The 24,812-nt window shown below is 30.1% G+C and overlaps 3 protein-coding genes and 2 long non-coding RNA genes across 7 annotated transcripts; 3 read left to right on the forward strand and 2 right to left on the reverse strand.

The window, feature by feature from the left end:
* The first annotated feature begins 1,853 nt into the window (after window positions 1–1,853).
* Window positions 1,854–6,848, forward strand: LOC130668328 (transcription initiation factor TFIID subunit 2-like). The gene is made up of 7 exons (XM_057470565.1): window positions 1,854–2,164; window positions 2,250–2,304; window positions 2,392–2,555; window positions 2,621–2,837; window positions 2,912–3,150; window positions 3,235–5,782; window positions 6,583–6,848. Exons 1-7 carry the CDS (start codon window positions 2,121–2,123, stop codon window positions 6,802–6,804), a joined length of 3,489 nt encoding a protein of 1,162 aa, XP_057326548.1. The 5' UTR covers window positions 1,854–2,120; the 3' UTR covers window positions 6,805–6,848.
* Window positions 6,685–8,930, reverse strand: LOC130668329 (uncharacterized). 2 transcript variants are annotated; one of them, XR_008989983.1, is made up of 5 exons: window positions 8,728–8,930; window positions 7,980–8,086; window positions 7,665–7,907; window positions 7,513–7,579; window positions 6,685–7,432 (listed from the first exon to the last, which is right to left on the reverse strand). It is a non-coding gene; the product is annotated as an uncharacterized LOC130668329 (long non-coding RNA). The 2 variants fall into 2 exon arrangements; XR_008989984.1 differs by lacking the exon at window positions 8,728–8,930 and adding an exon at window positions 8,162–8,642.
* A 2,482-nt stretch (window positions 8,931–11,412) lies between these two features.
* LOC130667521 (myb-like protein X) lies at window positions 11,413–21,429 on the forward strand. 2 transcript variants are annotated; one of them, XM_057469149.1, is made up of 7 exons: window positions 11,413–11,842; window positions 11,967–12,079; window positions 14,138–14,389; window positions 14,481–14,734; window positions 14,822–14,957; window positions 15,038–15,282; window positions 16,624–21,429. In XM_057469149.1, the coding sequence occupies exons 1-7, from the start codon at window positions 11,770–11,772 to the stop codon at window positions 20,393–20,395; spliced, it is 4,845 nt and encodes a 1,614-aa protein (XP_057325132.1). In that variant the 5' UTR covers window positions 11,413–11,769; the 3' UTR covers window positions 20,396–21,429. The 2 variants fall into 2 exon arrangements, with proteins under 2 accessions (XP_057325132.1, XP_057325133.1); XM_057469150.1 differs by lacking the exons at window positions 11,413–11,842; window positions 11,967–12,079 and adding an exon at window positions 13,138–13,748.
* On the reverse strand, window positions 21,415–22,039 carry LOC130667523 (uncharacterized). Its single transcript, XR_008989853.1, has 3 exons — window positions 21,761–22,039; window positions 21,624–21,690; window positions 21,415–21,549 (listed from the first exon to the last, which is right to left on the reverse strand). It is a non-coding gene; the product is annotated as an uncharacterized LOC130667523 (long non-coding RNA).
* Window positions 22,040–22,784: 745 nt separating this feature from the next.
* On the forward strand, window positions 22,785–24,614 carry LOC130668302 (microfibrillar-associated protein 1-like). The gene has a single exon (XM_057470527.1). The coding sequence runs from the start codon at window positions 23,054–23,056 to the stop codon at window positions 24,428–24,430; it is 1,377 nt and encodes a 458-aa protein (XP_057326510.1). The 5' UTR covers window positions 22,785–23,053; the 3' UTR covers window positions 24,431–24,614.
* Window positions 24,615–24,812: the final 198 nt, after the last annotated feature.

Below are 24,812 nucleotides of genomic sequence, written 5' to 3' on the forward strand. Positions count from 1 at the left end.
ATTTTTTTTACTCCATACTTATATATTATTTCATCATTCAATTTAATTTAAAATAATTCAAATCATTTTTATTTTTAATTGATATCTATTTACAACTAAAAATTTATTTAATTCACATTATTTATTACTAAATGATGACAGTAGCACTCTATTACTTATTTAAATTAAATGAATTTCTCATTTTTTAAATCAATAATCATTAGGTTTAAATATATATTGACTAATCTCGAACAAATATATATTTATTCAAAATGAAAATATTTTTCTGTGTCTAAGTAATATTTATTAGAGTTAATATAATAATATTTTGCTTTAATATTTGAGTTTGTTAGCACTATAAAATAATTTAGTTGGCTATTAAAAAAATATTTTCTTAACTTTACCAAATGATTTTATTATCGTAGGGAGAGAAATATTAATGCCAACCAAATAGAGTTTATTAAATCATTTGTTAGAAATGACAAAATAGATTATGTTGACTTTTAGAAATTTTTTTTAACGCAAAACTCATATTTGGAATTGATTTACTTGTAACTAATAACACTCTGCCAAAATTTCCTTTAATTACCAATAACACTTTGAATATTTAAATCTGACAGTTGTAAATCTAAATATTCAGTTTTTTATTTAACATGCAGCTATTTTTTACGTTCCTCGTACTCGACAGTCCAATCTCTTTTTTTTAATCGACTCCAAAAGTCTCCAAGATAACTAAAACCAAAATTATTAATTACTAAATACTCAATACTTGACTTGTCAATCGATTTAAAGTGTGATAAAATAAAATTACTTCCTATCAATAATCAGACATTCAACTCTAGGTGCAGCATCATCAAAACTAGCAATACTAGCTTCTCTTACGTTATTTATATTTGCATAAAGTGAATTTTCTACAAAATATTCACCTTTATCTAATACAGTAATTGTTATTTCTTGACCTTCCATAAATTTTGTAACCTTAACGTGTCCACAATTTACAATAAAAAATTTATCACCATCAGTCTCGCCTTCATCTACAATTCAAGTTTCGGCAGGAAGAAATCTTACGTACATCAAATCAGATATTTTTCTCAATACATGACTTGAAATATCTCGAAGAAACAATATTTTACGTAACATTTCAATATTATCTTCTGCTATCCTTTCAATATCATCTTTTATCGCTGCTTGATATGATTTTCTATCCAATACCCAAACTTTTCCGCTTTTTTACTGCAAAAAAGTTCCAATATTGATCAACAAATAATTTATTTTTTAAATTCAAAGTATGGAGGGTAGAGGTAAAGAGCACTTTCTCTGTATATCCGAAGCCCTAACAGTCACTTTGCATTGAAATTTCCTGAAATTTGCTGCCTGAATGTGCAGACAATTTGATAGCAAAAGTTGTAAAGAAAAATTTACGGTTAATTTTTGCTCAATTTAGAGATAAATTTTTACTACAAAAAAAAGTTGGTAATGTTCATTCTGACCATTTCAGAAGGAAAGCAAATTTATGCAAGAATATGTCTACAATTTGAGGGTAAAAAAATACTTTGCAATTTGTCAAGTCAAATTAACAATAAATTAATGTAAAACTTTGCCTGAAAATTGATGAAAAATTTTTTCTAGTCAACTTTTGAAGTGAATTTACATTCTAATTTGGGTAGTAAATTTACGTCAAATTGTATAGCAAGTTGTATATAAATTGTCATCAAAAACGGAAAAGTCCGAAGTTGACGGAAATTTGACGAAAAATTCAAGGAAATTTCTGTGAGTAAACTTTTGCTAAAGCAAACTGTGCTATCGGGGTTGCCTCTGTCTCCCCTCCACAATATAATTTTTTAGATAAATATGAACATAACTGTTGTGTACTGGGGTAGATGTCGCTGGAGGCACAGTGGTATGCTATATAAGCATGGGCAACGATTCATTCGTCAGATCGCTGAAGTGCGAACACGTTTAATAATTGGACTTGAATAAATTAACAATATATATTTTTAAAATAATCAGTGTGCTATTAATCGATATAACCCAATCTTTTTCCCTAAAAACACTACAATGACCTATAAATTTTTGGTAATCAGTATATAAATTTTGTCACATATTTAATAATTAATAAATTAAAATTATTAAATAAAATCATGAAGAAAGAACGCACTGCCGAGAATTGTCGGGCCTTTAAATTATAAGTATCTTATTAGTATTTTTATAATAAATAATTATTTTCAAAATGAGTGGTTATTTTAACATAAATATTTTAATTATTTTACAGCCCATCAAATACTCAGTTTAACCGGAATAAGTTTCCAACAAAAAAGTATTATTGTAAGTGTTATTATATTTATTTAATTAATTAATTAAATAATATTTATTATTATTGTTAATTTACTATATTTATTTATTTATTTTTAGGGTTTTGTCGAACTAACGATAGTTCCATTGAGAGATAGTTTAAGATTTATTAAACTAAATGCCCGGCAATGTAGAATTTATCGTGTATGTTTAAACGATACAATAGAAGCTCCATTTCAATACTTTGATCCATTTTTGGATATTTGTCAAGGCGATGGCAAGCAGTAAGTTATAATAATAATAATAAAAATTGAATATATAAAAATCTAATGTTTATTTTTTAAAATAGAAGGTCGTTGGAATTTTTTTCAAACATGCACTTGGCAGCAGCACAAAAAGTTGATCCAGACAACAATAACGGCGAGCTTGTTATCCAAGTTCCACCTGAAGCAGCTCACTTTATTGCTGAAGGTCGTAATTTGAGAATAGGAATTGAATTTTCACTTGAACAACCCGAGGGTGGTGTTCATTTCGTTTTACCTGATTGTGAAGGAACATTAGCTGAAGTAATTATAAATTTTATTTGTTTATTTATTTATTTATAAGAATGTATTATTAATTATGATAATGAATATTGCAGAGAGGTGCCCATATGTATACGTACAGCTATGAAAATTCGTCAAGGCTTTGGTTCCCGTGCGTGGATAGTTTTGCTGAACCGTGTACTTGGAAATTGGAATTCACTGTTGATGATTCAATGACTGCAGTTTCATGCGGTGATTTAGTTGAAATTGTTTATACGCCTGACATGAGAAGAAAGACATTTCATTATGTCTTGAACACTCCAGCTTGTGCTCCAAATATCGCTCTAGCTGTTGGGTAAATAAACATTTAATTGTTAAAAAAGTTTTATATCATATTTATTTTTTAGTTATTTAATGAGTGTGTATAATTATTTTTCAGGCCGTTTGAAATTTATGTTGATCCAAATATGCATGAAGTGACTCATTTTTGTCTGCCGCATCTACTCCCGTCGCTTAAAGTATCGGCAAAGTATATGCATGAAGCATTTGAGTTTTATGAAGAAACATTGTCCAATAGATATCCATACTCGTGTTATAAACAAGTATTTGTTGATGAAATTGATCAAGATATAAATGCATATGCAACAATGAGTATTTTAAATACAAATTTATTACATTCGACAACAATAATTGATCAAGTTTACATAACTAAAAAAGCAATGGCTCAAGCAATTGCTGAACAATTTTTTGGCTGTTTTATTTCAATGGAAAATTGGTCTGATATTTGGCTACCCAAAGGTATTTCTACATATTTAACTGGATTATATGCAAAAAAATGTTTTGGTAATAATGAATATCGTGATTGGATTCATTCGGAATTGCAACAAGTTGTTAAATATGAAGAAGAATTTGGGGGAATTATTTTGGATCCTTCTCAGCCACCGACACTACTTCCAATAGCTAACAATACACCAGCTCCAACTCCACGTGTTCCAGACCCTGAATTTTATTTTCCTATTCGTAATTTACATACAATGTCGCCAAAATATATCGAGATGTTGCGTAAAAAAGCTCATCTTGTTATACGAATGTTAGAAAATCGTATTGGTCAAGAATTACTTTTGCAAGTGTTTAATAAACAATTGTCATTGGCAGCAAATGGAGCTCAACAAAAAATAGAATCTGGTCTTTGGCCACAGATGTTAATAAGCACAAATGTTTTTACAAAAGCCATTTTTACAGTTACTGGTAAAGATATGGCAGTATTTATTGATCAGTGGATAAGAACTGGTGGTCATGCCAAATTTAGTTTGAGTTTTGTGTTTAATCGCAAACGTAATACTGTAGAATTAGAAATTCGTCAAGATGCAACCCATCAGCGAGGTATTAGAAAGTATGTGGGCCCACTTTTAGTTAATATTCAAGAGCTTGATGGCCCATTCAAGCACACATTGCAAATTGAAGGAACTGTAGCTAAAGCAGATATTACTTGTCACAGTAAAAGTCGTCGTAATAAAAAGAAAAAAATTCCACTTTGTACTGGAGAAGAAGTTGACATGGATTTATCAGCCATGGATGACTCACCTGTACTATGGATTCGTTTAGATCCAGATATTACTCTGATGCGAGCTGTTCACATTGAACAGCCTGATTATCAATGGCAGTATCAATTGATACATGAGCGAGATGTCAGAGCTCAAGTAGAAGCTATTGAAGCATTACAAAATCATGCAACACTTGCTACACGTCAAGCTCTTACTCATACTATTGAAAATGAACATTGTTATTACAAAATACGTTTACGTGCTGCTCATTGTCTTACAAAAGTCGCAAATGCAATGGTTGGTAACTGGGCTGGACCTCCAGCTATGCTTACAATGTTTCGAAAACTCTATGGATCAGCTTCTTGCCGAAGAATAGTTAAGCAAAATAATTTTACTAATTTTCAACATTACTTTCTACAAAAAACAATGCCAGTTGCTATGGCTGGTCTTCGCAATAATCATGGAATTTGTCCACCAGAAATACTTACTAGTCTCATGGATTTATTAAAATACAATGACAACAGCAAAAATCGATACTCGGATAATTATTATCGTGCTGCATTGATTGAAGCTCTTGGAGCAACGGTTACTCCGGTTATCAGTGTTCAACAAGGAACATCAATTAATTCAGAGTCACTATCTGTTGACACTAAAGCTATTCTAGAAGAAGTTACAAGACAGTTAAATTTAGAAAAATTATTACCATCTTATAAATATACCGTTACTGTTGCGTGTCTCAAAGTTGTAAGAACTTTACAAAAATATGGACACTTGACGAGTAATCCATCTTTATTTAAAGCTTACGCATCTTATGGACAATTTATTGACGTAAGAATCGCTGCTCTTGAGGCTCTGGTAGACTTTACAAGAGTTGATGGTAAATGGGAGGATTTAGAATTTCTTTTGGACATGGCAGAAATGGATCCACATTTAGGAGTACGTCACAGACTTGTCAGGCTGATGGTTGAAACTCCGCCATTTGACAGGTCTATTAAACATTGTTTAGATCGTCCAGAACTAGTTGACAGAATTTGGTATCTTATCAATGGAATGTTGTCACATGATTCTAAATTAAGGTGTGATTTCGTTGATCTATATTATACATTGTATCGTTCTAAACGACCGCTTTGTCTTCCCATCCCTGAACTTGCGAGTATTTTGAAGCCCAAAAAGGTCGGATCACCCGCAGAATCTGAATCTCAAGATTATCAACGAGTTAAAAGAAAACCTTCACCTATAAGAGAATCTATTTCTGGAGTAACTGGCGGTCAAGAACCCGAACCTAAACGACCAAAAGTAAAGAATGAAACTGAATATTATAGTGACAATTCAGCGTCACTACCAGGTTTTACGGGTATCGTGCCAGCTGGATCTGTCGGTTTTGAGCCAGGAATGTTTAAAAAAGAGTTTGATGATCATAAACCCAAATGCGATTCCAACAAGGTAGTTTTATATTTTATTGCATGCCTTAAGCGCGAGCGTAGGTATGCTCTACTCTCGCCTAAAAATTAAAAACTGGGTTCCGTCAGAGTTTTTTTCAAATAAATAATAATAAAGTGGTTAAAGTAGGTCAGCCTTCATACCACAATTAAAGAAAACATCAATGGTCATTTTTCTAATCAATAAACAGCTGGTCCAACCCACAATTTAGATAAAAAATGAATTTTTTAGAAAAAAATCCTGTAAAATACATGTAACACTCTTCTTGTAATCACCATAACTTTCGAAAAACAAAACGAATTCTTTCAAATTTTATTTCAATATATCCGTAAATTCATTGTGACAAACTGATTAAAAATCCACATCTCTATCATTATTCGTTTAATTATAAAATAATAAAATGTGCACTGTCGAAGCTTAAAAATTTACATCTCAGGCTGCCATATATAAAAAAAATATATAAACAGAGTTAGTGAAGACCTGCTCTTTCTATCGGAGCGTGCTAGATGGCGTTAGCAAAGATTTCCATTCTATCCGCGGGAATTTTTTAATATTTTCTATAATAATTTTCTATTATAATAAATTAGTTTAATAGTTCCTAAAATGTAAGCAAAAAAAAAAAAAGAAAAAAATAGGAGTCTTTATGAAAAAATTAACAAATCGTAACGTAAACATTTAATCTAAATAATTCGTGTATGACACGACCGCTTAAGGCATGCTCATTTGGATTTTCCAAACTTTTATTTCTTTTTATCTAATTTAGTAATTACATGTTTCATTATTTTATTGTTCATATTTTACAGGTGAAAAAAAAGAAGAAAGATAAGAAGAAACATAAACACAAGCATAAACATGACCACAAACACGGAAAAGACAAAGAAAAGAAAGATAAGGACAAGAAGAAAGAGGACAGAGGTAAAGACAAAGAGGCAACACATTTTAAACTTAGAGAAGAAACACTGTCATCTAATAGCTTTAGCCTGAGTCCTGAACCGACGAATAATAATAAGTTTCTATATCCATAAAAATGTCATTATTTTTTTTTTTGTATTAAGTCTGGTTTTATTATCACAAGTTTTTTGTTTAGATTTACTTATAATTAGATTGTAAATATATTTTTTATAAATGAAAAAGGATAATAAATTTATACATATATATTTAATTTAGAGATTTCAATGGGCTACTTTTTAAAAAAAAAAACATATACGACATCCTCCCTGATCTCCCTGCACCGTCCCGGCGTCATAAGTCAATGAATGATTTTTTCCAGGACTTTTTGGCGTTTTTTCTACTGAAGGATATCGTAATGAACGTAAAATGTTTATATTGCAAGGAGTTATTCCTAATAGAAAAAAAGTTATGGGCCACTCATGACAAAATCAATAGACACAGTCGTCTCTCTTCATGATCTTCATTCATCTCTATCTGCCTTATGCGTCTGGTCGAGAAATAAAATTTTTTTTTGGGATCTCGTTGAGTTTTCTATCATAGATGACATCGTAAGGAACATGAAATTAATTATTTATTAAAATTTTCAATCTTATAAATGTCAATTTAAAAAAGCTTCCATTTTTAGTAGATATTCAATCAATGTTAGCAATCACGTTCCGCCGGAAATTTTTCGAATTTTTTAACATCTAAGTGGCTTTTTAGCTGTAATAATTTTTAATTAATTACGAACTTTCTGAATATATTACTTTCTAAAAATTATACTATCGATTTAAACTACTAACCTATGATTCAACTGGCGAGCGCATCCTTCTATTCCTCAATGACTTCCAGTCGAACAGTTTAAACCATCTTAACAATAAATTCAAAAATTTACACGTAAAACCTTTTATTATTATTAAATATATAATTTCATTCTACAAGCATATGAACTCACTTATGATTCCGTATATCCATGATACCGTTCCGTAAATGTGCCAATCGTTCAACGGATTTAGCAGTCAATAGTTTACGAATAATATCCATGGCATTCGGTATCATATATTCCGGGAATTTAACATCATTGATACCACCTTTAATAATTTTATTGTAGAGACGTAGCTTGTTATTATCTTCAAACGGCAGTTTTCTTCTTAATAACTCATATATGAGAATTCCTAATGCCCAAAAATTTACAGCCCTGAAGTTTTATTTAAATAAATAAATTTCTATCAATCAATATACAAATACTTCGAATAAATAAACTATAAACCTATCGTGTCCTTCTTTTAAAATTAAATCTGGAGCCATGTATTCAGCAGTACCAACAAGAGACCACGTTTTGTAAGGACCTATTCTCTTGCTCGTACCAAAATCAGTCTAAAAAATTAAATTATCATCAACATTAAGGAGAAACTCAGAAAAACCGTGACAAAAAAAATATAATCAACGAACCGATTTCTACGTCAATAAATTGTCCCTAAGATGCGTATAAGCTTTAAATGAAAGTGAATTATTCGGTAAGTGTCCATATTTTTGTAAAATTTTTATAACTTTGAGACACGTGTCATATGTTTTTTTAGATCTCATAAGTACTCATAGTTACAAATACTTATCTTCATTTCTCATAAATTCTAAATATGATGTATGAGAATTCAAAGGGAAAATTAGTTCTGAGGTCATTTCTATAAGAGTGAAAATCTATGAGAAATTATAAAGATTTACAATGACAAATACACATCATTTTCTCATAGCTAATTTTTTTTATGAGAATTTATGAGACCTTTTCCACAGGGACGCAACAGTAACGGTATATTTATAGCAAGGTAATAACTTTTCACGTCTCAACGCGAAGCGAGTAGAGAATCAAATCAAAACGCGTCTTAAAGTCATGATGTATTATGGGATATACTACAGTACAACTCAAACTGGTACTTGTTGGTTTGTCTAATGACAAAGGAGTACTCGAAAAAAATCCTATTGAAATTTGGAATTTAAGACTTCTGAAATAAATGTCTTACCAGGGACACTACAAATCGTACGCGCGATCTCGTGGCGAGCTCCGAACTACTCCCGCTGCTGCTGCCTAGCACCGGTGACTTTCCCCTTCTCCATATCGATCTTTTCTCCCAAGAAATTTTTTCTCTTGGCTTAAGCAACTTTTGTTATTTTGGTCGGAGAATACAAAAATACTTGCGTGAAAAGAATAGTACTTGTTCCGAGAAATTTTATTCTGTTTAACCAAAAAAATGCAATATTGCTACAAAAAAATAATGTATCTTGCGCCAAAAAAAAAATGGGGCAAGATACATTACTGGGTTTGTAAAAAATCACATAAAAACTTATATTTTCACTCACCTCCGAACAGTTAAAATATTCAAAGTATAAGAAAAAGTGATAATATTAGTATTTTTGGTGTAAATTCTTATAAAAAAAAATGAAGTTAAGCAATTATTTTTTAATGAATCTGATAAAATTAATATTTTATGTGAATGGAAATTATTTATAAAATCTCATAAGTACTCCATAATATTTTATAAGTAATAGCCTTCTAACTAAAACTTACAAAAACTCATAAATCACATAGCTTTTAAATTAAAATTAAATCTTTTAAGATTTTACAAGTTAACTCGATTATAGATTTTCTTACTAATTCCCATAAAATTTTCATGAGAAAAAGGTCTGCATTTGTCCATGTGATTCCTGATTCAGTCTCATAAAATTTCGAAGAAATACATGTTAAATATTTTCTGATATTCAATAAGATATTATCTCCTAGGATAACTCTTACTAAAACTTATAAATTCTGAAAATTTCGTATAAAAAAATAATCTTATTGAGATTTTGTAAGTATTATAACATCGGAATTAGCCTGATCAATTCTTATTAAAAATACATAAGAATAAACTGTAACAATCTTATAGAAGTGAAAGGACTTATTCAGTCTCATAATCGTTGGCGGAATTCGAGTCACAAAATCTCATAAATTAAAAAATCTTACTCATTCTTTTAAAAATCTAGTACGGAAATCATGATAGGAAAACATCAAAAGCTTTGACTCATAGATTCTCATAAAAAATATTCAATATCTTATCAGAATTTATGAGAGCTTTTCCACAGGGTACAAAAAAGGTCCTCTTAGTTAAGTGGCTTAAGTTTTCCGTTCACGTGATATAGGGATTTTAGTAATTTTGTAAATAAAATATTTGTCAAAAATTTTTCCGAAGTTCATCAAATTGACCCCTTCTGATTTTAATGACTGGATTAAATTAATAAAAGGAACATTATTTACTGATTTAAAATTGAAATGAAATAGTATTTGGTGGAATTTTTTGACAAATATTTTATTTACAAAATTACTAAAATCCCTATATCACGTGAACGAAGAACTTAAGCCACTTAACTAAGAGGACTTTTTTATAGCGAATAAAATTTCCTAAAAAATCGTTATCTGCACTTTTTCTATAAATTTCGTTATTAAGTTAATATCAACTAAAAAACCAAATTATTATTAAAAAAATTATTTTCAGAACCAATACAGAAAAAACAATTAGAGTCCGAGTAAAACTATTAATGAGACTTTTCAAGAGTATCAAATTGCCTAAAAAATGCTGCAAACGGCGACCCGATAACTTAAAATGCGGCTGAGTTATAGAGAATTAAAAAAAAAATCCCAACTTTCCTATGTATTTTAAATGGGAAAACTTCAAAATCAAATATAAAGTACTTAAATTAAAATTAAGGGCTGAAACTTGCAGGGAATTTTTTTTTCAATGTCTATAACAATATTTTCAAGTGCGAGTGGAAAAAAAAATAGTCGTTCAAATCGAATCACCCTAATATATATATATATATATATATATAATTTATTGCATAGATTTGTAAGCTGGTACATTTGTAACTAAGGCCAGTATAATTCTGACATAAGTGTGAATGTAGCAGACATGAGCCAATTTATAAATTCTAAAAGACTAAATAAATCAATTAAAATAATGAAATTTACTAAAAGGCGCGGATTTTTCATTGATTTAAATACGCATTTTTTAATTTTTATTCTATTTACATTTTATTTATTTATTCCAAAATTTTAAAAACACACTTGCCAGTTACACTTACAATCATAATTCTGACTGCATAATTAATATAATTTTCAACATTTAAATAATGGCCAGTTTTTCAAGCCGGGTTTATTTTTAATCCGGGTATAAATTATTATTGCTGGTTTATCTATATATTATTAACGCGCATATAGCAATATATACTATCAATATTAATTTAAACCCAAATAAAAATAAATCCGGTTTGAAAAACTGTCCCTAAGTTCTGAATAAATATTGAATTTTTATTAATGTAAATGTAGCAGACATAAGACAACTTTAAAATTACATATAAAAAATTTAAATAATTAAAATAATAAATTAAAAAAAAAACGCATGTACTTATTTCTGAATTATCTAAACCTACGTTTTTTTTTTATTTTATAAAATTTTATTCTATTGATTAAAAGTTTTTAAAATTGTCAGATGTCCGCTAACTTTATTGTCTTTGAATTTTTAGTTTTTAAATTTCGCGCCAAGGAGGGACTCTTCTGCGGCGCGCCACAGCAGTTGTCCTGTCACTACCAACTTTATATCTAGAGAATTTAAATAATTTAAATTACATATATTATAGTAAATAAAAAATATATATTAAATATATACATATCTATACAGTTAATGCACGCGCCATTTATTGTATTCGTAGCATGGGTCGGTAGACTTTTATCCGAATGGATTGAAATAAAATTAGTAACAAAACCAGCAATATCTCGATGTTTATAAGTGTTTTGTGTACTATAATTTATAATTTATAATTTAATTATTATTATAAATACATTCTGTCAAGATGATTTATTAACTTGAGTTATAAATAAATTTTATAAAATATATAATGAAATAAAAAAAATAATAATAATAATAAAGTGAGAAAAAAAATACGTCAAATTGAATGTGGTCATTGCTTGTGAGAATGGAAAGTGCTGTAGTAAGAAAAAATAATATTACGACGCGGTTCATTTAATAGGAATGGTATCGCCTTCTAAAAATCATAATCAGAAACAAAAATCCTTGGTGGCAGATAAAAAAAATCAACAGTCACGTACGTTTTATAAATTAATTATAATTACGCGTTATTTATAAAATAATATTTTATTAGCTTGTTAAAAAAAAAATTAAAATCATGAATTATAAATTAAGCAAAAAATAATTGTAATTAATTACAGATGTTCGTTTACAAAGAGGTGATAAGCCATTGGAAAAAAAAAGATTTTATCTTGACATTAAAAATCATTCATTATCAACTAGATTCGAGTCGAGAATAAAAGAACTTGGTGGCGTAAGTTGTTGTTATTATTAATAATTTTATTTTTTTTAAATCCAATAATTCAATATAATTATCTCTATAAATATCAATTATTAATTACGATAATAATAAACAAGTTAAAAATAATGCTCACTTCCCGCCATTTTTAGTTCGAGCTTTAACATTATCTACACCCGCCCATTAAAGTTATTTTGTTTTTATTTTATTTATCAATTAAAAATTATTTATAAATTATCAGTATTGATATAAAATAGTATTAAATAAACTGTCATATGTTTAAAGAACGCATTTATGGTAAAGTAAATATTTTACTGTGTACAAATAGTTTGTTGACAAGATGTGTATTGAAAAGATAGTATATTTTACTGAGCGTGTATTTGGCTGACAATTAGCAGTTTTTTAATTTTTAAATAAATAAATGAAATGTAAGTACAGTGAAAATTAAAAAATACGTGCTTAGAAAATTGAAAAATCAGTACAAGCATTTTTTTAAATTTTATTATTTAAAATTATTTATTTATTTACTTGAAATTTATAAATTACCGCATGTCTGCTACATTTACACTCAATAATCTTAAATTTAATAGACAATTAAAAGTTTTTTATTCTCAAAAAATCAATTGAAATAAAAAATGCGTCTATAGAAAATTAAAAAATCTATTGGCGCGATTTCGAAATGCAGCAGACATCAGACAAATTAAAAATTAATAATAAATAGAGTAAATAATTACTAAAATAAAATTTTAAAAAATGCGCATTTAAAAAATTTTAAAATTAATAAGTGCATTTTTTATAAATATTATTTTTTCAATTATAATTTTAAATTTGTCTGATGTCTGCTACATCAACACTCGTTTTTTAAAAATATTTTTTTTTTTTTTTATAATTTATCATTTTTTTAAAAATACAAAAGTTATTAGACGTCGGCTAACGTCTGTATCATTCGCACTCATTTTAATACTTAACACACTAACATCCTTACAACTACTAATTTATATTACTTATAAATATATAACATATATATGGATACTCGTAATTGATACCACATGTAAAGCATAAGTTTGTGTATTTCTCGGTTTTAACCCGGGATTAAATACTCCATCTGGTGCAAGCTACCTGAATGATTTTATCAAGCGATTGAAATATTGATGATTGACAAGACACTCGAGTGACATGTATACGAGTGAATATTAAGTACAGATTTATATTAATAGAACTCAAGTTATTTAAAATAACAATAAATAAACAAATATATGAATGAATGTAAATAAAAATAATAATAAAGGTAAAAGCGCCGCCTCCAGGTGCTAGTGGCAAGCTGCTAACGGCGAATGGCCATTTTGTGCGTGACAGTTAAACAGGGGGGAACGTACTCTTGCATTTATTAATTATTTATATAAATAATGAAACAATTATATATAACATGTCTGCTGGTGTTATCAAGTTATTGATGAATAACAAATTTATTTAAAAATTTATTATTTTATAAATGTTATTTACTCCCGTTGATTTTTTATTATAAGGCGTCGGCTGCGCAAGACAATAAATGTGTGTATATAACTTTAGAATTATCAGAGAGAATGTTTTGCGTTAATGTTGGTGTAGCGAATTGTGTATTACAATATATTGGTTGACAGTAATCTACCATCACCCAGCCACCGATTCCTCCAGCAATTTTATCGTAAGTCTGCTGCTCGCGTAACTGTTACATTATTATTTATCATGTTCTACTTATTTCAATTTATTTTTTATTTTTATTATTAAACTTGTCGTTGCTATGGTCTCATTTTACCATCTATTTGCTTTGTATATATATTTTTTAATTTTTAATTATCGTAATTAATATTAATTATTTATAATTAGTTATAAAAATAAGGCGTTGTCAATAGATGCGAGTTGATGACATTAAGATTTAATCTGTGTTATTATTTATGCAATTAAAATTAATTAACTGTAATAATTATGAGTGTACATGTGTGTTATTTGTTTAAATAATATTTAAATTAAAAGTGTCGGTGTTTTTTTTAACGATAATAATTTAATTATTTTATTTATTTATTATTTTTTCAGAGTATTGAATTATTTTTAGACGCGAGGGTGACGCTGGTTGTTAGCGATCGAGCGGATAAATTTCAACAACAAGCCGCCGCAAGTTCAGATAAAAAAAAATGGGGTTACACCAGTGGAGGGAGCGCGGGACCTCCCTCGCTGAGGAGTGTAGAGGTCCCAACGTCAACTTGGACGCCTCCAACGCCGTCCTTCAACGGTGAATGTCCATTGTCTAATTCAACAAATACGCGGGGCCACACTGCCCAGAGAACTGTAATAATAATTATTTATTAATTGATATTTGGATTTGTAGAAATTTCATTTTTAAAAATAATAATTTATTGTTGTTTTTATTTAAAAACAGAAATCGCGAGTGGATGCAATGTTGGAACGTGCTCTGACACAACCACAACAGTGTTCAGTAGATCCGCTCGATAACGCCTTCAATTGGGGCATACCTATCTGGACTACCGACAAATTACAAGTGTGGCTAGATAAGATTTATGCCTCATTAAAAGATACAAATACACTTAAATGTGTTAATCGTATAAATACTGATAAGGATCTTAAAGTTAAAGAATTTAAAAAATCATATGTCAAATTTGAATCCTTTAAAAGGTAATTAAAGACACTAAAGAACATTATTTAAATTTATAGTTAATTAAATACCTCAATTATTTACGAGTAATTTATATTTACATATAGAGATACAAGACCTGTCTTCCTAGAATTACCAGTTTGGCCGACATTTAATTTTGACGGCGAACCGGGTACTTGTCCGTTTGACAAACCACGAGAGATTAAAGAGGAAGAAAAACAAAGTAATAATTTAATAAATAAGGTAGATATTTTCAATGTACTTTTATTTAAATTTAACTAAAATGATTATCATTTAATTTATTGACGAATAATTTATTTAAGAAAAAAGAAATGACTCGTAAGCCGCGAGCTAATACTGCAACACGTGCTCGAAGATCTGAACAGCTAGTCGGTGGTTTTTGTGAAATTTGCCGGTGTGACTACAAGGATCTGACAAAGCATGTGCAGAGTGATAAGCATCTTACATTTGTTCGCAATGATGATAATTTTTTATCACTTGATTCATTGATAAATGCGGGAGCTAATGTCGAGGCTTTTTTAAAGCTCAATCAACCAGATGACGTTGAGTAAGTCAAGTTATTTATTTAAAGTACAAGTATCGTTTGTGCCCACTGCTCCATTTTCGGACAATCAATACTTTATTTTAATTAATGAAAAAGTGGAAAATAAAATTTACATTTCAATAGTGAGATAAAAGTGTCTTTGAACACATTTTTAAAATTAATTACAGTCGGACCTCGTTATAAGACTAATAAACAGTACGACTAGAATCGAGATAAAATTTACATACATATAGATTGTACATTAAGTATATATAATATATATTATATTTTATATAATTAATTATGTACCTAAAGATCAGAACGTTTTTCGCGCAATGGAAAAAAAAAAAAATTGGAAAGTAAAAAATTTACAAGATGACTGGATTTCTGAAACTGGTTTCAGTTTCGCATACAGATGCTGGTATGTCAGTAAAAAATCTTAGGCCATCCCCAACTTCAGGATCTACCCCTCAAGCAGTCAAATTACATAAATATTTTTCATTTTCGTCGCGCGAAAAACATTCTGATCTCCAGATACATAATTAATTAAGAGAAAAGAACTGCAAAATTCTGTTTATTTATAATTATACATAAAATAGATTCAGTTTATAATAGAGCAGAGTTAAATCGAACGTATAAATAAAACGTAAAACGCCGATAGTCTTATAGCGCTGCTTGGGCGCAAACTGTAAATTACAATAGTGGCGAACCTCGATTCTAAAAATTTTTTCCCCTACAGCTCCGAACTAGTCTTATAACGAAATCCGACTGTATGTCGTTGCGTCTTTTGCACGCAGAGAAATTTTTAGTAAAAATTACCCAAAAAGTTTGATACTGTAAGGACATGTGGTAAATATATCTAAATTTTTCCCATGCACATTGTAAAATATACTACTCGATAATGAGTATGAATGTAGCAGACATCAGAAAAATTTAAAATTGTAAATAGATGGAGTAAGTAATTAAAAAAATGATATTTATAAAAAATGCACTTAGTAATTTTTAAATTTTTTAAATGCGCCCTTTCTTTTAATTTAATTTTATTAATTATTTACACTATTAATAATTTTAAATTTGTCTGATGTTTGCTACATTCACACTCATTATTCGATAGCATGTAAATGAAGTGCAATTTCTACTAACAACAGTAAAAATTTATTTACTGGCTAGATGTTCTTACAGTACCAAACTATGGGTAATTTTTTTTCAAAAATTTTCTGCGTGTACAAATTATTTTATTTAAATTTTTGAAGTGTCCAAAACTGGCCCAAAATGGTACCTCTACCCTATTTAAATTTTAATTACAATTGTTTAAGTTGATAATTACGTATATAATATATTTTTTTTTCTTTTATTTTTTTACAGAAAAGATTTGTACACCAATGGGAATGATAATCTTCACAACATAATAAGAAACGAGGAAGTTAATCAGACAGACAAGTCTGATTTAGCGGATTATGGTGTGGATGAATTGAAAATGGTCCAGTGTAATGGGGCGCGACGTAAGCTCAATCTAAATTTAAGTTCACCTCATAATTTACGCGCCCGTGCTAAACACGAGAGTGGTCATTTGTTGCGTTCAAAAGGTAGTCCGTGGCATGAAGTTGATAAAAGTGAAAAGTTATTTGATAAACTTGAACGTTATACCATAAAAAAACGATCAAAAGGCACTATTTGGATCGAAGAAGATGAAGCACCGGACAAGTGTGATGACGACGGTGATGATGATGATGATAATAATGAGCCTCCTTTAAAAGATAATAAATCAACTACAACAACAACGACGATGGTTATAGAAAAAAGTCCATTGAGTGAGTTGAATGATGTGAGAGTTAAAAATAAAGACAGTCGTGAACAAACGCCTCGAAAAAGTCAAGAGTTATCTTCGCGTTTTGATGATCGCCGTGATCGTAATAAAAAAAGTATTTTGTGTCCTGATAGAAGTATTAGTGAGAATAATGCTAAAGACAATAATAATTTAAATGATGATTTATCGGGTAAGAAAAAAGAGTGTCCAGTTAGAATAGTAACAAATAATGATAATAAAAAACTATCGGTTAAAGATTTTCGCTGCAATGGATCGATGGTTAAATCGGTTATTCCATCGACACAAAAAACGGACAATAGTGTTGAGACATTTGAAACTGTAGGTAGTGATGGTAATAATAAAAACAAGTCAACTGTGGATAGTAAAATTAATGATGATGCTAATGATAAATCAGTTAAGAGTACAAAAATTTTTAAATCTGAAGAAAATAATGACAAGGAGGAGAGTAATAAAACAAAGTGTAATCGAGTCAATAATAATGTTAGGAGAATTGCGGGACGATCCTCACGTGCACGCCGAAGGCAATCTGTGGAAGAACGTTTGATTAAAGACAATCGTGCATTTTATAAAGTTGAAGTTATAGGTAATAAATTGAGATCAAATACGGCCCATTTGAACAGCAATAATCAAAGTGTGCCGGTGGTTAAGGAAGTTGAGAAAGAAGTTGAAAAAGATGAGGGTCCGTCGAGTGAAAAGCCGGTTGTTGTGAGATTCAAACGGGTAAGAAAGTCCGAGTTGTCGTTATTGAGTGATGAAGCTGAGTCGTTTATGTTTGGCGACTCGAGACGTGATGAGTGGAGTAACTCGACCGACTGGAATAATGAATCAGGCAGTAATAGTAGTAGCAGTGTTGTTGCTAAAGACACTGAGACAAGTGAAGGAGATAATAAACCATCTTCGTCATCTATTGCATCATCATCGCCGGTTCCCAATGTCCAGCAACCACCAGATCCATCACCCGTAAAAGAAGAACCTGCTGTTGATGATGATTCACAGGATTCGAGTAATGTTGGTCGGGCTAAAAAGAGAAGACGTACCCAGGCAGAAGCATTAATTGAAGACAACTCTGAGTATTATAAATTTGAAACACCTGGTAGTAGATTAAGGTTTCAAAGTTTGCCGGCTGGTATTGCCAAAAGTCAAGATAATCCTCCGGAAATAAATAAATGTGATAAAGTACCGGCAGTTGTTGAACAACAACCGGCTAGTGTTGTACCAGAAGTTGATGCTGAAGGTAAAGAAGTGACACCACCAAGTACTGAAGAAAAACTTTATCCGTCCAAACCATCGGCTGAAATTGAAAAAATGCGATTTTCATTTGAATCAGTTCCTAAATCCGAGCCTTGGTATCAGACATATCAACGTCAAGATGATGGGGCTGAATTTTGGCACTACTTTAGTGAATCTGATTCACGCAAACCATTTTTATTGCCCTATGAAATTGAAAACTTTCATGAAAATCTTATTAAACTTTGTCAGAAAAATGAATCACGTAAACGAGCTCGGGCGCAGGGTCCAAATGGTCTCGGACGATCGCCCAGAAAAAGTCCACGATGTCATGCTTCGACTTTGGCTATCATGTCAACAATTATTCGTAAACGTGAGCAACAGCAGATTCAACAGCAGCAGCAACAACAAATACAGCAGCAACAGTCAATTAATGTGAATGTTTTAAATGATGATACTCGAGTTGATGTGAATACAGTTAATTCAGATGCCAAATCTAGTACTGACTTTGAGCTCAAAGAAATAGTTAAAAGTATAGACGATATGTTAAATGCTGACGTACCTTTTGAAGATTCATTTGAACCTGAGTTGGATAATATTAGTGAGGGAGAAGAATATCAAGAAGAAGATAAAAATCAACAACATCAACAACAAGATTCACATCATCAGTTAATAATAGCATCAGAACCGTCTGGTCCACCGTCAAATTTACTTGAATTATTGGATAATTGTCGGCAGCATTTTAATGGTCTCGAAAATTCATCGTGTGCTAGTTCAGAGTGTGGGGAAGTTATTATTGAGTCTCCATTAAAACGCCGTAAGAGGCGAAAAAATAGAACAGGCTGGCCTGGAATAAAAACAAGAAAAAAATTGCAATGTAAGCAGCAAGTGACACCGGATGTTGACTCTGAACGTGAAAATTTACCAGCTAAAAGTACGCGTACTCGTAATCCCGATGAGGATGAAGAGGAAGAAGAAGAAGAGGAGGACGGTGAGGATGAGGATGAGGAAGAAGAAGATGAAGAAAGTAGATTGAATCAACAGAGAATAATTGAAAGACTGCAACCATCAGCAACTGAATCCGCAGACTCATCGTCCCATGATTCAAATATTTTACCGGCAATCAAAGATAAAAATTTAATTGATTTAAATGAATCATCTTCGTGCCAGCCAAGTGAATTAGATAATAATAAAAACTATGATGAAAATAGTAGTAATGATTTATTGAAAAAATGTAATGAGGAAAAAAGTGATAAGGGTAATGATGAAAATAATCATGATAATGTTTTAAAACAACAAGACAGTCGTACAAGTACTAAAATAAATTCAAAGTCGACGCGTAAACGTCAGCAACAGCGTCAAGTGCTTGATGCTAGACCGTCTTCATCAATGACAATAGAATCACATCCTGAAATTGAAAATCACGATAATTTGTGTAGGCAAAAAAATTCAACGGCAATGATATCAAGAAAGAACAATTCAACTGCAACGACTTTATCAAAACGACGGCAACGTGAGAATAATAGTACCCAAGAATCACCGAGTGCTGATGTTGCTGCTGATGGTCAAGTAAATGAAGCAACTCAGCAATCTGTAATATCACAACTAGATGATACTCAAACTCGTCAAGTTGGTGGTTATAAAAAAAAGGACTCTGTCAGCAGCAGTCCAAAGAAAAAACAAACGCCAGCACCAACGCGAACTAAAAAACGACCGCGAAAGCAAAGGAGTACATCGGAGACAAGTTTTGATGACGAAAATTGCAAAAAACCAGATGATGATGATGATGATGATGATGATGAGATGGATTGTCCATTGTCAGAACGTGTTATTTTGCAACAACAAAGAGTTGTATCAACACCTGAATTACAACAACGACGGTCTAGCATCGAGTTTCAACCAGTTGTCAGGGTAATGAAAATAGAGGACCAGGTTGATATGGATCACAATATTTTATCAGTTACCGTTGCCAGTAATCGACGATTGAGAAGTTCCAGTTCACCTAAACTTAATTCATCACCACCCGCTAAACGATACAAACGTTCTAAGGGTTTAATTAACCGGTGGATTAAAAACAGTTGAAATTAATTTATGAAATTTCTACATTCAATATAATAACAATAATAATAATGATAATATTAATGGTAAAATTAACAAATAATAATTACTTGTAAATTTTTATAAATTTTATCAGTTCGACTCTGAACATTGTGTGATACAATGATAATGTTCAGACTTGAATCTCTAAAATTTAATAACTCTTAATACTGTACAAATTAATATTTCCTCTAATGTCTACTATTTATAATAATTTTCGCATTACATGTAGAACTCGGAATGTATTATTATTAAAAAAAGATAAAAATTAAGAAAAATAAAAAAAAATAGTATAGATGTCGGGAAATTTTAAACGTACGACGCGCTAAAAATATTTCAGTATATCAATTATATATTTAACTTTTTTTTTTTTTTAAATCATTTTAAGTTTATTTTGTATAAATAATTTAATATTTTTGTTTGTTGACGTATCATTAAATCGGTAATAAATAATCATGATAAATACCATACAATCACACGCTTCGTGGATAAATACTTGCATAAATTAAAAATAATATTAATGATTTATGATAATAATATTAATTAGTATACGCAAGACTGCATATGTTATAATAATGATTAAATACAATGGTAATTACTGACAGAAATAATATCTTAATTAATCGAAAATAGGAAAATTTAATTGATATGGTAAATTTATTATAAAAATAATTTTTTTTTACGATCCACTGGATTATTTATTTAATTTTTCTTTATTAAAAAAAATATGTTTGTTAATTAAATGAACGAAAAAAAATTGAAAAAAAAAATACAAAGAGACAATTGAAAAAATTAATCAATGCCTTCACGTTTTTTGAATGCCTCCTTTAATTCCAATAATTTAGTTCTCTTTCGTGTTCTCTTTGCTGAATCTTGGGCCATCAGTCGTCTTTTTTGGCTCTCGATTGACTGGTCACCATTTAATTTGTTGTCCAATTTTGTTATCATGATTTCTCGTGCTCTCTTACTATTTTCATGGACATCACGCGTCTGATGACATTTAACAACAATACCTGAAGGTATGTGCTTCAGAACTACACAATTGCTCATTTTGTTTACTGCTGAGCCTCCAGGGCCACTTCCTTTGACCCATTGCTCTTCTAAATCTTTTTCACTGAGTTGTGGTACGTAAGAAAAATCTAAATATTTTTTGTATGACTTTAAGCGTAATTGATTTTTAATAATTAACTTTAATTGATTATTCAATACAAACATTTTTTAAAAATTTAATTAAAAGAAATCTAGACAATCCTTTTTTTCAGTAACAACTCACGTCCTTTCTGTAAAAATAAAATATTTAAACATTAATTATGTTTTATTAAAATATATCGTTTAATTAAAAATAATTACCTCTAAATAAAATTGAATATCTTGAGAATTTTTCAACTCAATATTATCATAGAAGTCTTTCTTAACTCTTAACTTGTAGTATTTTTTATCAGTTAATTTTAAATTATCCCCGTATCTGAGTAAATCTTTATATAATTTCAATACTTCTCTTCTCATTTTATTAATTACTTAACATCAATCTTTTATTAATTTTATAATTATAATTAACTTTAATAACAATAAATAATTATTTTTAGATAAGATGAACAATTATGTACAAGTAATTCTAAGAAAAGAAATTGAAACACTAGATGGCAGCATTATTTTATTTTATCTAACATATCTTCAGTAGATAATGTTGCAAGTTTGATAAAATGCCCTGATAGCCACCATAACCAAGTAAGATCTGAAGTGGTAAATTATTCAAATATGGATTATTATCTTCCTGGTCAAATAGAAGATTACCTGAACCCTATTTATTAAATTTGATTAATTATCAGTAGTAGTTTTTATTAAACAATAAATTTATTTATAAATTACCTGATTCCTTTTTTTATTTTCTCTAGCAATTTGAAATGCTTGCCGCGTACTTTTATTTTTTTAACACGAGATTTTGAATCATTTTGAAGTATTCAAATGAAATTGGTCTTTCTGAGTAGTGGGATTTTATTAATTTTGAATTGTCATTAGTCTTTTCTTTACTTCCATAAGCTTTGGCTTTTAGTTCACTTCCTCGTGAACATCCGTAAGAAAACTCCGATCCACCGGGATCGAATAACACAGCATTTATTTTACTATTCATACTAATTTTATTTTTTCATAACTTATTAATAAAAGTAATTAAAAAATTTTCAAAATTGAAATTTAAAATATAAAATTTCAATTTATTGACTTTAAAAAATTGACGGATCGTTGTCGTGGGAAATTAAGAATTTTTAAATATAAAGAACACAATTTTATATTTCCCGCTATTATTTTATTAAATCATGGCTGCCACACATGCGCATTAAATTCGAGCGTCGCCTGACGATACTACCGCCACAAGAATCAGCCATTTCAGTTTTTGCTACAGAACAGAGAACAGCTATCTCGTGCCTCGTGTAATAAAATAAAATAATTATTTTATCACAGTAAAAGTATTAATTGTACTCATAAACTAATTAAAGTGCTTAAGTTAATAAAAGTGTCTAATTGTTTTAATTTATAGACAATCAAAATTTTAATCACAAACAATTTTTTTGTTTACTGATTTTTTATTCCCGAGCGAATAAAGGAACGCAACTGATAAATAGGTTAGAAAAAAATAATTTCAAGATGATGATGGATTATTTTGTGACCAATAGTGCCCTGGCAGCAGCACCCATGGGGATTCAGAGTACAGCAGGTGCTGTACCTGTAAGAAACGATAAAGGTGAAGTTTCAATGAAAAAAGTAAAAGTACACAGATATGTTTCTGGTAAAAGACCCGATTACGCACCAGCTGCAAGCTCCGACGAAGAGTCTGAAGATGACGATTTTTTGGAAAAATGTGCCAAGCCAATTGACCCTGACGTAAGTAAAACTACTGCTGATTACAAATCATTAACATCAAGAGCATACGATGAACAAGACCCACGTTTGAGACGACTGACTCGTCTTGTTCGTAAATCAGATGACGAACCAGCAACAATTAATGAACGACACCGGCATATCCACGAGCCAGAGATAATTGAAACAGAAATAAAAAATGCCCGTGAAAAAATAAAATTAGAAAGTTCTGATTCTTCGGACGATGAAGAATTGTCTGATACTGAGATCGAGCGACGTCGTGAAGCACTGAAATTACGAGTGCTGTCGAAAAAGGATACTGAAGAGGAGATAATAAAAGACGAAGAAGAAAAGTCCGATTCAAGTTCTGCTGAAAGTTCCGAGTATGAGGAATACACAGATTCAGAGGAGGAATGCGGACCTAGATTGAAACCGGTATTTGTTATGAAGGAAGACAGAATTACTACGGCGGAACACGAAAAAGAGGCATTCAAACAGCAGCAGATGGAGGTCGAGAGTAAAAAAATGGCTGATGAAAGAAAGCGACAGACATTGAGAATGGTTGAAGAAGCTATTCGTAAAGAAACTCAAGGAGGTAAAACGACAGACAGTAAGGAGAGCAAGTTGGAGGATGTCTGTACAGATGATGAAAATGATGAAGTTGAATACGAGGCTTGGAAGTTGAGGGAACTGAAGAGAATAAAACGGGATCGCGAAGAACGTGAAGCTACTGAGAAAGAACGACTCGAAATCGAGAGAATTAGAAACCTGACTGAGGAAGAACGCCGGCAAGAAGCTAAACTTAATCCAAAAGTTATCACGAATAAAGCTGCGAAAGGAAAATACAAATTTTTACAAAAATACTATCATCGCGGTGCGTTTTATCTTGATAGAGATGAAGGCATATTGGCACGTGACTCCTCTGGTGCGACACTTGAAGATCACTTCGACAAATCTATCTTACCAAAAGTTATGCAAGTTAAGAACTTTGGAAGAAGCGGTAGAACGAAGTACACTCACTTAGTGGATCAAGATACGACACAATTTGACTCGCCTTGGACATCCGAGACCGCTCAAAATCTCAAGTTCCACAACAATCAGTCTGCTGGAATGAAGCAAATGTTTGAAAAACCCTCGTTCAAAAAACGAAAAATTGACAATTAACTACTAATACATTATTATTAAATTTATTATTAACGGAATTATTATATAACGAATATATATAACGAAATAAATTATATTAATCCTTATAATTAACTATTAATACATTTTCAAAATAAAATAATAGTAATTAAAATAATTATAACTATTACACTAGTACCGCAAAGTAATTGATGTAAATATTTGTAAATAGTTGAGTTTTCTCTTCTAAATAAAATTTTTTTAAAAAACACTTAATGCTACAACTTTAATAAATTCATTGTTTAATTAATTAGTATAATAATTTAGTATTTTAATTTAAAAAATCTAAAGAAAATGCAACAAATAAAATGCAGTTGCACATTTTTTTAACTCATATTTTTTTTTTAATGCAGCCTGTAAAATA

This window comes from Microplitis mediator, chromosome 5 (assembly GCF_029852145.1).
Source record: "Microplitis mediator isolate UGA2020A chromosome 5, iyMicMedi2.1, whole genome shotgun sequence".
Taxonomy (NCBI): Eukaryota; Metazoa; Arthropoda; class Insecta; order Hymenoptera; family Braconidae; genus Microplitis; species Microplitis mediator.

Coding starts and splice junctions, on each gene's coding strand:
- LOC130667521 (XM_057469149.1), top strand. CDS start 11,770: ATGGTATCGCCTTCTAAAAATCATAATCAGAAACAAAAATCCTTGGTG. Junction 12,080..14,137: donor GAATAAAAGAACTTGGTGGC/GTAAGTTGTTGT, acceptor TTATTTTTTCAG/AGTATTGAATTATTTTTAGA. Junction 14,390..14,480: donor GCCACACTGCCCAGAGAACT/GTAATAATAATT, acceptor ATTTAAAAACAG/AAATCGCGAGTGGATGCAAT.
- LOC130668302 (XM_057470527.1), top strand. CDS start 23,054: ATGATGATGGATTATTTTGTGACCAATAGTGCCCTGGCAGCAGCACCC.
- LOC130668328 (XM_057470565.1), top strand. CDS start 2,121: ATGAAGAAAGAACGCACTGCCGAGAATTGTCGGGCCTTTAAATT. Junction 2,305..2,391: donor TCCAACAAAAAAGTATTATT/GTAAGTGTTATT, acceptor ATTTATTTTTAG/GGTTTTGTCGAACTAACGAT. Junction 3,151..3,234: donor AATATCGCTCTAGCTGTTGG/GTAAATAAACAT, acceptor ATTATTTTTCAG/GCCGTTTGAAATTTATGTTG.